Consider the following 14,193-nt stretch of genomic DNA (forward strand, 5'->3'; position numbering starts at 1 on the left):
TGCATTAATTCCAAAGAGACATTAGAAAGTTTTACAGTGGAACGTTGGATAGAAAACAAAAATCTTTTTACTTTCTCACGGCGCTGAACTCATAAAGCTGATATCTTATCTGACTTCATACTAAACACGTGATTTGCAAATATAAGATTTTTTATAGTAAGATTTTAAAAAGATTTTGCATTAATTAGTTTTTGATGCCACAATGAACAAAGTCCAAGTCTGCTATACAAAATCATTTTGTTGTTTTTTAAAAATGTTTTTAAGTTTAATCATTTAGTTGATGGCATTTCACTGCATCTAAACATTTGCACACCATCCTTTGTCTTTACTTTTAGCATTTCATAAGCTTTTACCTGATTCTCCTTGTTGTCTTCTGACCTTCAGCCTGCAGCCCCTGGCCAATCCCAAACCCCTCCCTCTTCTCCAAGGACAGCCCAGAAGGCGGGGCATAGGCGCATCCAAAGTGATGTCACTCACAGCGCTATGTTCGGAGTGCCGGTCAGTCAGTCCACTCAACAGCTGCAGGCAGCCACAGCAGAGGCCAGCCTAAACAAATCCAAGTGAGAAATTTAACCTATCAATAACTAATCAATATAAAGTTTGCGACATCCCAGCACACTGCCACTGTGCTTTTTGCATTACCAATATTTGCTCAAATCCCTACACTTCTCTTACAAATTTAGGTCAGCTAGCACCACCCCATCAAACTCGCCCCAGTCTTCTCAACAGAGTGTATACCAGCCTGTCCAGCAGGGCAATGTATCTAACCCTCAGGATTCAGCCGCTAGCTTGACCAGCCCCCCAGATCAACCCTCCTGGAATCCCTTTGGCGACGACAATTTCTCCAAACTCACAGCTGAGGACCTGCTCAACAAAGACTTCACCAAACTAGTTGACGGTAACTGAGCTTGCACATATTTTGATAATTTTGTGATTGTATAGTGCAGCGGTGTAATTGTGAACTTGTGTTGTTTTGGTGGTGGCAGAACCCGTGGAACCTCTTATTGTCACTGAAAGTCTTATTCCTGGGCTGGAGGCTGCAGAACCCGCTCCCTTATCTGCTGGTAGGTGCATCTTAAAGTCTTGATCATTTAACAAGGTGGTGTAATTTTTTACCAACCCACCACTTGCGTATAATGTTAGTCGACGTGCATGAATAAAATATATGGGCCATTTACAGACTAGGGCTGCAACCTACCGTTATTTTCATAAGCGATTAATCGGACGATTATTTTTTCCGATTAATCGAATAAAGAAGTAAATATTTACTCAATTCGATTGTTTCACTTATTATAGCTAAATAAGGCACTAAATTAGGGTTTTTAGATGTAGAAGTGTACTTTAAAAAAAAGTACAAAAGCCACACACTACTACAGAGTTTTACTAATATTACCTTTTTGATTTTGATATTTTAATCCTTAAAGGGAAGCTTCTCTTTTTTTTGAAAATACGCACATTTTCCAGCTCCCCTAGAATTGAACATTTGATTTTTACCGTTTTGGAATTTATTCAGCCGATCTCCGGGTCTGGCGGTACCACTTTTAGCATAGCTTAGCATAATCCATTGAATCTGATTAACCCATTTAGCATCGCGCCTTAAAAATAACCAAAGTGTTTCGATATTTTTCCTATTTAAAACTTGACTCTTCTGTAGTTACATCGTGTACTAAGACCGACGGAAAATTAAAAGTTGCTATTTTCTATACTCTCATTCTGGCGTAATAATCAAGGACTTTGGTGTCGTAACATGGCTGCAGGAGGTGCAATGATATTACGCAGTGCCCGAAGTAACCAAGGGGACTATTTTTAGGCGCTCGTTTAGCCATCGTACGGCAGCAAAGTCCTTGATTGTTACGCAGGATGAGAACCAGCGTTCTTTTACTTCCGTGATTTTCCTGTCAGGGTTGCCAGATCCGTGTGACAAAACAAGCCTAATGGCTATTCAGAATTAGTCCAAAAGCATCCCAAAGACGATTCCAACTACGCTTTTTTATCTGCTTCTTAATGTTCAAATTTTGTACTTTGGTGTATCTGAAGTTCCTTACAAATCATTGCCCACTTCAGCGTGCTCGGCACTTGTGAGATAACTATAGGTGGTCACCAGTCCCAGCAGGAGGCTCCTATTAAGATAGTTACCTCAAACGAGTCATTCATGTCGCAAACATCTTTTCATCAATTACCTTTAGTGCCTCCGCTGAGCTGTCTGTCAAAGTCAATTCGCCAAAGCCCGTCATAAATGACTTCTAATGTCTTTTGTACCTGTTCACCTCATCTTTTTCATGATGTCTTGCTTGTTTCTCTTATGTCACACAGCTGAAAGACCCGTTGACATTATGGGTTTGGAACCAGGTGCTGGTCTGCTGGCTGTGCCAGGTAATGCATGCCAACCATGCATAACCCTGTGGTCAATGAATTGCATTATTAAAATAACCAAATTAAGATTTAATATGATTAATGCTCATTGTATGCATGCTTATTTATTCCGCTTGCGTTGCTAAGATCTCCTGCTTTCTCCAGCGTTGTTGTGACCAATTTAATAATTCCTGAGTAGCTGTTTTCTTTCTTTTCAAGCACCAACCTCGCTTTCAAAAACCCTCTGTTGTCCACTCTCGTGATTTCTGACTAACCTGAACTGTTTTTGCTGGCTAATATACAGAAAAGCTTATCGAGGGCCTAAAATCTCCAGATACCTCTCTCATGCTGCCCGATTTGCTGTCCATGGCCGACCCTTTCGGCAGCTCCATAGATGACACAAGAGATGGTAACGGCTCTAACCGTCTGTCTTTCTGTCACTGCATGCACATACTAAACTGAATTTTCAGATGACATTACTTTTAAATTAATGTAAATTCAGCCAATCATTACGTTACATGTGATAAAAATTTAACCGGAGGGAAAATCAAAATTATTTTAATTTTGAGATAAGCAAGCTGCAGGCAATGTTGGTCACTAATGTTTGCTATTAGGTTTGAAGCCACACTTTTAACACAGACCTGATTTACACTTATTGTGGTCCTGACAAAACAGCACACCATCAACCAGACTGTCTGCGTAAAAATAAAATGCAATTATTTTACACAATCTCTTATTGTGGTATAATTTGTTTCAGATAAACTTGGTACATAAATACTTAAGAAGTACAATGGGCCGCTTTGTATGTCAGTCAAATTTTTTTATTTTTCTAGAAGTGGGCAGTTAATTTCTTTTATCTTTATTTCCCAGCCAATACAGAAGTGTGTTTGGACTCACTGATTCCTGGTTTGGATCCTCCTCGGTCACAGCTGTACTCTGCAGAGACAGAGCCGCCATCTGCAACGCTAGCAGGTGAAGTATTAGCATTTTCCACAGCTATGGTGCAAATCTACATAATGGTTTTTGAGGTGTTGCTTTTATTTAGCAGTAAATAATATTGACCAAAGGTGTGTTGCTTCCACCTCACGAAAAGTTCCTCTGCGTGTTTAAGACGCATATTTCAGCACAACAAAAATGTGATTGCAGCTTTAGTTAAACTGTAAGATATTTGTCACAAATCTGTATTACTGTATCACCCACGGCTATAAGTTACATTGTGTATACTAATATGTTCATGTGCTGTGTATTGTGTTAGCATATCTACAGCCTTTTCATGTGATGTTTCTCTTTGACTCCTCCCACCACACTACAGATCCATTGATTGCAGAAGACTCTCTGCTTGGCTGTTCTCTTTCCACTGGCCCCGCCTCCTGTCTGGACGATTTCGCACCTGTCTCAGGAGGCCCCTCCCAGAACACACCACCAGGTACAATCAGTCATTCTACTGCTGTTTATAACTAAGGTGACCTTATTAAGAATAGAAAGAACAGGGGAAATGGTTTTAAGCATTATTGGTAACACCACTGTATTTTTCCCACCATCTCCTCCTTTTAGCTGCAGACTCCTGTTTGATGTCTGGCTTTGAACCTCCGGCCTCTGAAACAGCCAATGACGATGAATTTGACCCCATACCGGTACTCGTCTCCAAAAACTCCCAAGGTAATGTTTGAGAAACACAAACACCTTTCTACTCACTCTTGCTTAAGTGAAGCATGTCACAAGATCTGACTTGTGACTAGCACATTTTGAATGCATTGTTTTGGCAAACACATGTTTAACTGGAAGTCATCTTGTACACATATGACTGGAATACGAATTGTAGAGTAATTATAGATAATTGCAAAATGGTTCCTTAAAGATTTGTGAGATTTTTCTGAATAATCAAAAAGACTTGTAGGAGTCATGCATACTCAGACCGACCGCGTTGCATTTTGTCGCGTGCTGTTAGCAAAGGCGTCAAGTGTTATTGTTTTTTATTTTATTTTATTATTTTTTATTTTTATTTTCTTTTATCATGTTGACACTTGCACTTTAATCTCTGCCATAACATGTGATTCTGACCATAAGCTCACAACTTAACCGATGCATGATTTCTTTTGTTATGGTGCTGTAAATTCAGTAGTATTTTTTTTTTTTGTGGAATGTTCTGCCATGTTTCCAAACAGTCAAACTATAAAAAAAATTATAAATTTTAAATCCTATGTGACCCTGGACCACTTAACCCTTTCCCTGCCAGTGTAGCTTTTAAAGTTGCCTGCCAGCATTTTTTTTCACGAATGTTTCGCAAAATACATTCCAGTAAAGTTTCTATTTACTATTTAAATTTTCTAATTTTCTATTTTTTCTATAAATATATAAACATTCTAATATATCAAATGAAAGAACATACCCTCTGCTTTCAAATAAATAAATAAACAAAAAAGAGAAAAACTTTCATCCTATCTTCATTTGTTCTTTTTTATTACCTTTCATATATGAGTAGAATTTTGAGCAAAAAGCTGAAATAAATGCATTTTTGTAAATTACTTTTTTAGAGATCAGATCCAGAACGACAAGCAAAACAAACACAAGAGTTTCCTATGTTTTTCAATTACTTGATGATTCAGTTTTTTAGAAGTTGGGTAAGAGCATCACCTAGTGGATAATAGCAGAATTATAGATTACCGTAAAAAGTCGTCAGGGAATCATCATTGGCAGGGAAAAATTTTCTCTTAATTGACGAGATAAGTCCTCAGTGGCGGGGAAAGAGTTAAGTTGCACAGGTATATTTGTTGCAATAGCCAACAATACGTTGCATGGGCAGGGTTTCCCGCAGAAAATTTGTTAGTTAAGGTGATAGGGTTGGCGGGTGGTCGTGGCAATCAAAGGGGCAGGCATACGCGTCATGATGAAAATGGAAATATTTTTATTTAAAACACTAAAATAAAACTTCATTTTGAAGAAACTATGACAGAAAATGAACACATACTAGATTATTAATGAATTTAAATGTTTTTAACAGAAACCTCTAATGGGAATAGCTGCGTGATGAAGTGAACGTCTGGCGAACGATGATGGTTAACGCGAAGATTGTAAAAACTGATTATTTCCCACTATTAATTACATTATCTTAAAGGAGTGTAACTACTGTAGCATGTAAATAATGCACATAAATAACGTGAGCAACAATTATATCGAATCAACAGGCACGAGCTAGCAGGTTGCTCAAACAACAAAAACCACCAGCTAGTGCAAGAACTATAGACTAATACAATAGCAGGCTTAAATAAACCCAAAACATAAGTCCACTTACAGTTCTCACAGACACGCGTTTTATCAACTGGCTATCCTCCAGACAGTTAATGGACTATTTCGAGCGCGTGGCGCGTGTGCCGGTTTACAGTGTGAAGCGTCTCTGTGCTATTCTCTGAGATGCATTTGACGGCCTTTTGTGCAGCTATTTTACCTAGTTAAGGCGGTAGGGTTTCCCAGTTTAGGCGGGCCGCCTGAACTGCAAAGTGCTACGGGAAACCCTGATGGGTCAAATGATCAGGTATTAAATAAAGATCATTTTCCATGAAGATTAAAAAAAAAAAAATATATATATATATATATATATATATATATATATATATATATATATATATATATATATAAAATTTTTATTTATCATTAGCAATATGTATTGCTAAGGACTTCATTTGGACAACTTTAAAGGCGATTTTCTCAATATTTAGATTTTTTGCACACTCAGATTCCAGATTTTGATCTTGGCTTAGTCCTGACAAATCATACATCTATGGAAAGCTTATTTATTCAACTTGCACATTATGTATAAATAAAAAAATGACCCTTATGGTTTTGTGATCCAGGGTCACATATTTATGTCTTAATTTTTTCTAATTAAAGACGTTAAAATCCACAAAGAATGTCATACAAACTTTGTCATACAATTCAAAAAGATCTGTTTATTTGTTCTTGATTCGTAAAATCCAATTGACCTCTTTTGACAATGCAGGTGGTTTCTAACAACTTTCTAACGTTTCACTTACCCGTTTGTATTTCTCTCCCTCTCTCCTTTTCTTCTTCTCCCCTTTCCTCGATCTTTCCTGCTTTCGTCACGGCTCTCCTCCCCTTTCCCCCGCCCCAACCTCCCTGTCCGTCTGGCCTCTTTTAGGAGGTCACTCTCGCAGTAACAGTGGCAGCTCCGAGTCCAGCCTGCCCAACCTGGCCCGCTCCCTGATGCTGGTGGACCAGCTCATCGACCTCTAGACCTTATCGATATTTCTGCTGCGCCGAAGACGACGTGGCCACTGCAGTCTTCTGCCTTGAATCACAAATCTCTCCTGCTCTTTGAAGTTTTCTCCTCAATCCTCTTTCATGGTCCATTTCTTTTGTAAATCATATGAAGTTATCCCTTCACTTTGATTTCATATTTCGTCATCACCCTCTTACTTCAGTTTCTTCCTTACATCATATGTTTTACATTCTTTTCCTGCCAGTAATGTCCATCTTGTCTATCATCATCATCATCATTGCTTTTTTGATTTAGACGTATTCAACGTCCCCTTTCTCGCACCTTACAGTTTACGTTCCTGATGAGTTTCATAAAAAAAGCAAATTTTTTTCGGTGGAGACGCACACGCAGCTTTCATACGTTTTATTTGCAAGCGGGTGATAGCAAAATCCAGTGTGAGCTTCAAAGAGTAGATATTTGTGAAAATCCTCCTTTTGTCCTCTGCAGCTCGGCTTCGGAAACAATCTTAACTGTGTCTTCTGTAACACAGATGAAGTTCGTCTCCAGATTAAACACACAATGCTTTTAAAGACTTGCAAACAGAGATTAAAGTACAAAGAGAAGCAAATGTTTACATAGAGGGGAATTTTTCAACACAATATTTACCGACCGGCAAGCACAGATCGCAAGAATTTACGTTTTACGTGTATTGCATTTGGCAGACGCTTTTATCCAAAGCGACTTACATTTAATCAGTATGTGTATTCCCGGGATTCAAACCCACAGCCTTTGCTCTGTGTAACACGTATACCTTAACCAGACAGACTGCAGAGTATAGGAAGATCTTAATATTTCAAGTATATCATTGTAAAAAAAAATTCTCAAAAAAAACCCAAGCTCTTTTTCTTCCTAAAGTACGTTACAAAGTTCTTCTTTCTCATCGACGACACCCGTTTACTCTTCCCATTCCCTTCCTACCACCCTGTTCATTGTTATTTCCATGTAAATAGCTCTATTGATGTTGTACGTTGGCTGAAAACGATGTAAATTGTTGTATATCTGCAGTATCTGACTCCATCCCTACAAAAGTGATTCGTTCCTGATTTGCTCCTGTGTATAAAGCGTCTACTCCAGTTCCTTCAGAAACGTGCATCCTGACCCGTAGTCTACATTATGAGAGTAATTTAAAAGAAATATTTCATATACAGTTAAGATTATATGTGAATATGAATAGAGTTTTAGAGAATGAATGTATGAAACGAGTATCCATATATAAATGCAGATACGTGTATCATATGAAACTTATTTAAGAAAAAAAACTATCTCTTCGTTCTGTGTTGAGCTGTGTTTGCGAAATCGTTGGTTTCATCTTTTAATGGCCAGGTCACGATCGATGAACAGACTAAAGTAAGACAAAGGACAATCTTCAGATCTCCCTGTGAAATGCTTCGCACGACTATGTGCGATTGAAAAGTAGGTGCAAAAAGGCTGGATTTGTTTTTGTTGCCCTTTCCTCTGATTTTTATCATCAACTGGTTGTAACATGCGCTACAATCTCAAATCTTCAAAGGATTTTCTGGGTTTTATTTCAATCAATGGCATTTGTGGTATAATGTCAAGAAAACAAAAAAATTAACTGTTACAGAAAGACACTTACAATAGACAGCCAGGCAGTAAACATTAAAATACACAGTTCATGTTTTGTAGTAGGTATAGGGCCCTGTTTACACATGGTATTAAGGGCGCGCATATATTATACTTAACCAGACTAAACCGAATCACAAGTGGACGATGCTCAATATTTTTCCATCGGTTCTGACTTCGAGCGTGAACCTACAGTGTTCTTTGTGGCCTTTAGGGGGCATGTAGACCAAAGCATTTAAACGTGGCTGAAAACGCCAGGCGGATGCCAACTGTGGGCACATGCCAAGTGTGGGCACTTGCCAAAGCTAGGCTCTTTGGTTGCTATGATACTTCTGTCCTGTTTATCAATCATTGTACAATGCGCCGGTTGGCTGTTGTGGTATTTGTCCCGCCTGTCTTTGAACCTCTCTCACTGTACGACATAGGACCACCGATGAAGAGCCACGATCACAGAAATTGCGACGATTGTTTTACGATGGCAATCTGTCGTCTGGGATAGCCAAAAATTGTGCAGTATATCCGAAGCTTTAGGCTTCCATCAATAAAACCTTTAAAGTCTTGAAATCCTTTAAAGTTTGTGTATCTGGGGGAAATTTTTTTATTTTTATTAAGTTTTATTGAAAAAAAAAGTAGGATAATATCAAAAATGTTAAATGCTCACATCTTCTGTATGCGGATGCTGATTCATACCAAAATGCTTTTTTGCATAATTGTGTTTGACACATGAAAACGTCTCGGGTTACGTATGTAACTGTTGTTCCATGAGAAGGGAACGAGACGCTGCGTCTCACTTGCCATACTTCCTGCTTCCCTGTAACGCCGTCTTTGGCAATATTTAAGATAGCGATATACTTGCTGGCTCCCGCGTCACCCTTTCTTTGTCGTTAAGCCTCCCCATTGGTTGAATTTGATATACACATTCAGATGCACTCACCCCTGGAGGCGTCTCCAAAGTCTCACCGCAGTGACGCAGCGCGAGTTCCCTCAAAAGGGAACTGTAACAAAGTATCTTTAAAGGTAACACGATGTAACCTTGCTCTCACTTGAAATGTGTCCCCATAATTAGTCCTTGAATTTGAGGATATTGGACCTGGAAAGTCCTTGAAAGGTCCTTAAATTTGAAGTTTACTAAGGTGTGGGAACTCTGTAGGTGTGAACGGGAATGTGTCTCTCCCTTCCACTTGTGATCCTATCAACCAAAACGCATCTTAATACCAGGTGTAAACAGAGCCCAAGAGCAAGTTGTAAATAATACACGTTTATTTGACCGTAGCGTATTAGTCTTGCTTAAAAACATTGTTTATTCACTTCATTCTTTTTGTTGTCATAATGAAATATGATGTCTGTGAACTGGCACCATTTTGTTCAGTTGTAAGTGCCTTCCTGTAACCATTTTCTCTGTCATATAAAGTTGGTTATTTAATCCTGAATGCTGTCCATTGAGATGAACTTTATTGAGCTGTATTACACCCACGAAATTACTTATAAGAACGCTGTGCATATACCATTCCCGTTTTTTTTAACCATGTCTTCACGTGCATTATCGAAGCATGGCGTGTTTATGAATATCAAGTTCAGACGTGTCTGTGGCCAATCTTCATATCAGTACTGTACATGTGTGTGTGTGTGTGAGTGCGTATATGTGAGCGTAGAGTTAATAAATAGTTAGTCTTAGTTGCTGAAAGTGATGAGGTTGTTGACATGGTGAATCGGCTGGCAGCTCAGCAGAAACCTATGGTTCAAACACGTGTTGTTTCCTTCCCTGAAGGAATATAGTGTAATTTCGATATTACGTTACTTGAACGAGTGCGTGAAAAATGTCCTCGTAATATTGTACAAAATTTGCGTAATATCAGCGGCAACTGAGCTGCTAATAAATCAAACGTTCTGTAATCAGGTAAAAATAAATCTTATTTTAGAACGAAAGCACCGATTTATCCTCTGAATCTGTACATTTTATTGAAATGAGCTACGTTAATTTGTTCTTGTTCGTTCTTGGAATGATACATTGAAGTGATTGCAGTAGGGGTTGATAGTGTGATCGTTGAGTAGATTTTGTACTATGACAACCGTTGAGTATTTGAGCAAGACTGCTTTATGCTATAATCGGTGATTATTAAAAATACAGCACAGATTAATTTCGAATGATTCATGAGATGAGTTTATTATCAGTTATAAGAAAAAAATCTGACTTTTATGTAAATTTGGCTCGTCCAATCAAAATCAGACATTTTTGTTTGTTAGTTTTATGTTTTTTTTTATGTTTTATGTTTTTAACTCCTGCTGCACAATGTAAAGCTGGTTTTGTTTCGTTCATTTGCTATATCATCATATTTAGTTACGATGGCACAAAATGATACGTATTGTGATAAGACTGCTCACCCCTTAACCACATTAACAAAAAGAAAAAATATGTAGCAAATTCGCCAATGAAAAGATCAAAACTGAGAGCTCATGTTGCAGTGATGGCTTTTGTGGTTTTTACGAGGCAAAGATGGGAAACCACAGAACAAAGGACAGATCTGTCGTTGATCCTTCTGTATCCCGCCTCTCTTCTGTACAGCCGCCCGCAGAATCTCATGTTAACCTATGCAATCCTAACGCTTCATCTTGTTGTTCTCAGCCGAGATCTTTGCCCCGTGGGTAACGTTCGACTTGTGTTGTTGTGCAGAATCAAAGATTTTACGTGCTGTTTTTGTTCAGAGAAAAAAATATTTATGATCATGTTTATCCCCAGACTTCATTGGTCTTTGTAGCAAACACCCTCAACCCAGTGTTAGAACAGTGATGGGTTCATGTGCACCTTCTATTTTTGTGAAAACCAGTAAACAAAGAAAGGGGCGTTAAATAAACATGTAAATGTGAATGTATATTGGGCTTATGTTTATTATTTGTCTGTGCAAACACACTCAACCCATCTTATAATAACCCAAATAATATCTTTTAAATATAAAACACGATATATATTATTATATACGATGTATATTATTGTTATAGATTGTTTACCAAAGGTTATGTCCGGGGAAGAATCTGTACAATATTTGGTTTTAAAGGGACACTCTTGAATATGCTCATTTTCCAGGTCCCCTAGATTTAAACATTTGATTTTTACCGTTTTGGAATCCATTCAGCTGATCTCTGGGTCTGCCGTTACCACTTTTAGTATAGCTTAGCATAATCCATTGAATCTGATTAGACCATCAGCATCGCGCTCAAAAATAACCAAAGAGTTTCGATATTTTCGATGCAGGAGGCGCAATGATATTACGCAGCACCTGAAAATAGTCCCCTTGGTAACTTTCAATAGCAAAGTACTATTTTCGGGCAGTGCGTAATATCATTGTGCCTCCTGCAGCCATGTTACGGTAGCAAAGTCCTTGATTATTACGCCACAATGAGAGTATAGTTCCTAGCCATATCAGCCTAGAAAATCACAACTTTTAATTTTCTGTCATCTTAGTACACGATGTAACTAGAGAAAAGTCAAGTTTTAAATAGGAAAAATATCGAAACTCTTTGGTTATTTTTTAGTGTGATGCTAATGGTCCAATCAGATTCAATGGATTATGCTAAGCTATGCTAAAAGTGGTAGGGCCAGACCCGAAGATCAGCTGAATGGATTCCAAAACAGTAAAAATCTAATGTTTAATTCTAGGGGAGCTGGAAAATGAGCATATTTTAAAAAAAGTGGAGTGTCCATTTAATGCCACCTCAGGTTAGATTACGGTAAGTTATCAGAATATGAGATATTTGGTACAAAATGTACAAACACTTGACTTTTAAAGTATTTGTATGCCATATATAGTTTATAATATAGATTATTTCATTTGTATTATTTTTTATAATTTGTCTAAAAGGCAACCACAGCCTTTTGGGGAATCTAGGATTTATCTAAATATATGAAAAATGCATGGAAAAACAAAATGCTCACACGTATGTTCTGTGTTGTCTTTATAACCTTGAACATACATACAGTAATTTTTTATAAAATATTTGAATAAAAATTTTATACACAAAAATGTTGTGACAAGTAGTAAAGCATACATTGACAATAATTTTATCAATATCTCTTGATCCTCCTTTGTGGTAATAATATGTACTCATTGTCCTGGGCTATGCGTTTATAATTTGTATATAATTTTGCGAAGCCTCCTTAAATTTTTCTTAAAGCTGAGTTATAGTTTTACTTCAAGCAAATCATTGCATCATGCGTACAACAATTTTAATGCATCTTTAATAAGCTATTTGAGTGAAGAGTGAAAATGTCAATTTTTAAAAAGTTGGACATCACTTTTAGCCACTACTGTATAAAAGATTTTTTTTTATAATATTCAATAAATAATAATAGCCAACAGATACAATACAATACAATTAATAAATGATACAATATAATGCACCTATTTCATTGCTTAAAAAACCCGTTATTTTGTGTATTTGGTATAATACAATGTGTTTGCTTGGTTTATGGTAAAAAAACACATTCTTTTCCACATACTGTACATTTTTGTAGCTCCAGATTTCACTCTCATCCTGAAACTTGGATTTTGTACAAAACTCATCGACTTGAAAAGCTCTGTCCCTGATTGGCCAGCTAATCTGTACATACATTGTGATTGCCCTGAATACCTCAGAGGTGTAAAGTACTCAAGTAAATGTACTTCGTTACTGTACTTAAGTATTTTTTGGGCTACTTTGTACTTGTACTGAGTATCAAAAATATAGGCAACTTTTACTCTCTACTCAATTACATTTTTGATTGGGTATTTGTACTCTTTACTCCACTACATTTGAAATGACACTTAACGTTACTCGCTACATTGTTTATTCGTCAAAAAAAAACGAGACGAAAGTGTCAGAGGGTGATGATGGATAGAATCTGTGGTCGCGAGGTTACACGCACACACACAACTGAGGGACTTCATTTGGCTCTGCGCAGAGCAACCGTATGAAATCAAAGTACTGCGAGAGCGAATCAAATGCATATGGAGAAGTCTGGTCTCGCGGTACTTTGATGTCAAACGCTGAATGGCTTGCATTGAGCCACCGTAGCGGGACATCTGCGTGCTGCGTATGTCATAAACTGTAGAGAAAAGTTCGCGTCTGGTCTGAGAGAAGAGATAAAGAGCAAACATATGGATGCATATCACATTTGCTTCAGTCAAGGGACCATTTTTTAAACATGTGATGCTACAATCAAAACAAAAGTGATGCGAGATTGCAGGAGGGTCGTCCCGCAACTCAAAGGCAAGCACAAATGTTTATATACTCTGATGCTACCTTATCAGCTAACCTGAGCTGGTACATAACTTGATATAACTTACTATATAAGCCAAAATAAACCAGCGAGGTCCTGTACTGATTGCCCGAGTAACTTGAGTACATTATAAGATTGATAATAAGTGTACAATTTTACTGTCCTCACATTTAATCAAGTATGCTGTAATGTATTTACAGTAAAGAGGGATGCATGACGGAAGAAATGTAGTGCACTTTATGTGAGATGGTGTTACGTACTACATGTGTTTTCAATTAATCTTTCAAATGAACAACTTCACGTTTTTAATATGCATTATCATATTTCTGTTAGTGTAATTTTAGTTTACTGGAATTTTCTAAATATTAAAATTATATCTTTTTTAGGATAGGCCTATATAAGAATATTTGGTAACATTTTACAACAAGGTTCATTAGTTAACAGTAGTTAATGTATTAACCAACTTGAACAAACCATGAGCAATACATTTGTTACATCATTTATTCATCTTTGTTAATGTTAGTTAATAAAAATGTAAGCTTTAATTGTTTGTTCATGTTAGTTCAGATTGCATTAACTAATGTTAACAAGATTTTAATAAAGTATTAGTAATTGTTGAAATTATATTAACAAAGATGAATAAATGCTGTATAAGTGCAGCTCATTATCAGTTCATGTTAACCAATGTAGCTAACTAATATTAACCAATGAACCCCACTGTAAATTG

General features: G+C 37.2%; 1 protein-coding gene across 4 annotated transcripts in view; it reads left to right on the forward strand.

The window, feature by feature from the left end:
• The window catches only part of aak1b (AP2 associated kinase 1b), a 30,982-nt gene that overhangs the window by 13,701 nt on the left and 3,088 nt on the right, over window positions 1-14,193 (forward strand). For 2 of the 4 annotated variants that reach the window (XM_065261499.2, XM_065261521.2), the window contains 8 exons: window positions 385-560; window positions 684-898; window positions 987-1,064; window positions 2,314-2,373; window positions 2,657-2,761; window positions 3,223-3,324; window positions 3,665-3,778; window positions 3,907-4,011. In XM_065261499.2, the coding sequence (XP_065117571.1) occupies window positions 385-560; window positions 684-898; window positions 987-1,064; window positions 2,314-2,373; window positions 2,657-2,761; window positions 3,223-3,324; window positions 3,665-3,778; window positions 3,907-4,011 (955 nt within the window). Of the gene's footprint in view, window positions 1-384; window positions 561-683; window positions 899-986; window positions 1,065-2,313; window positions 2,374-2,656; window positions 2,762-3,222; window positions 3,325-3,664; window positions 3,779-3,906; window positions 4,012-6,508; window positions 11,199-14,193 lie in introns of those variants that run through there. The other 2 variants (XM_065261526.2, XM_065261518.2) reach the window with 2 other exon arrangements.

Source organism: Paramisgurnus dabryanus, chromosome 10 (genome assembly GCF_030506205.2).
Source record: "Paramisgurnus dabryanus chromosome 10, PD_genome_1.1, whole genome shotgun sequence".
NCBI lineage: Eukaryota > Metazoa > Chordata > Actinopteri > Cypriniformes > Cobitidae > Paramisgurnus > Paramisgurnus dabryanus.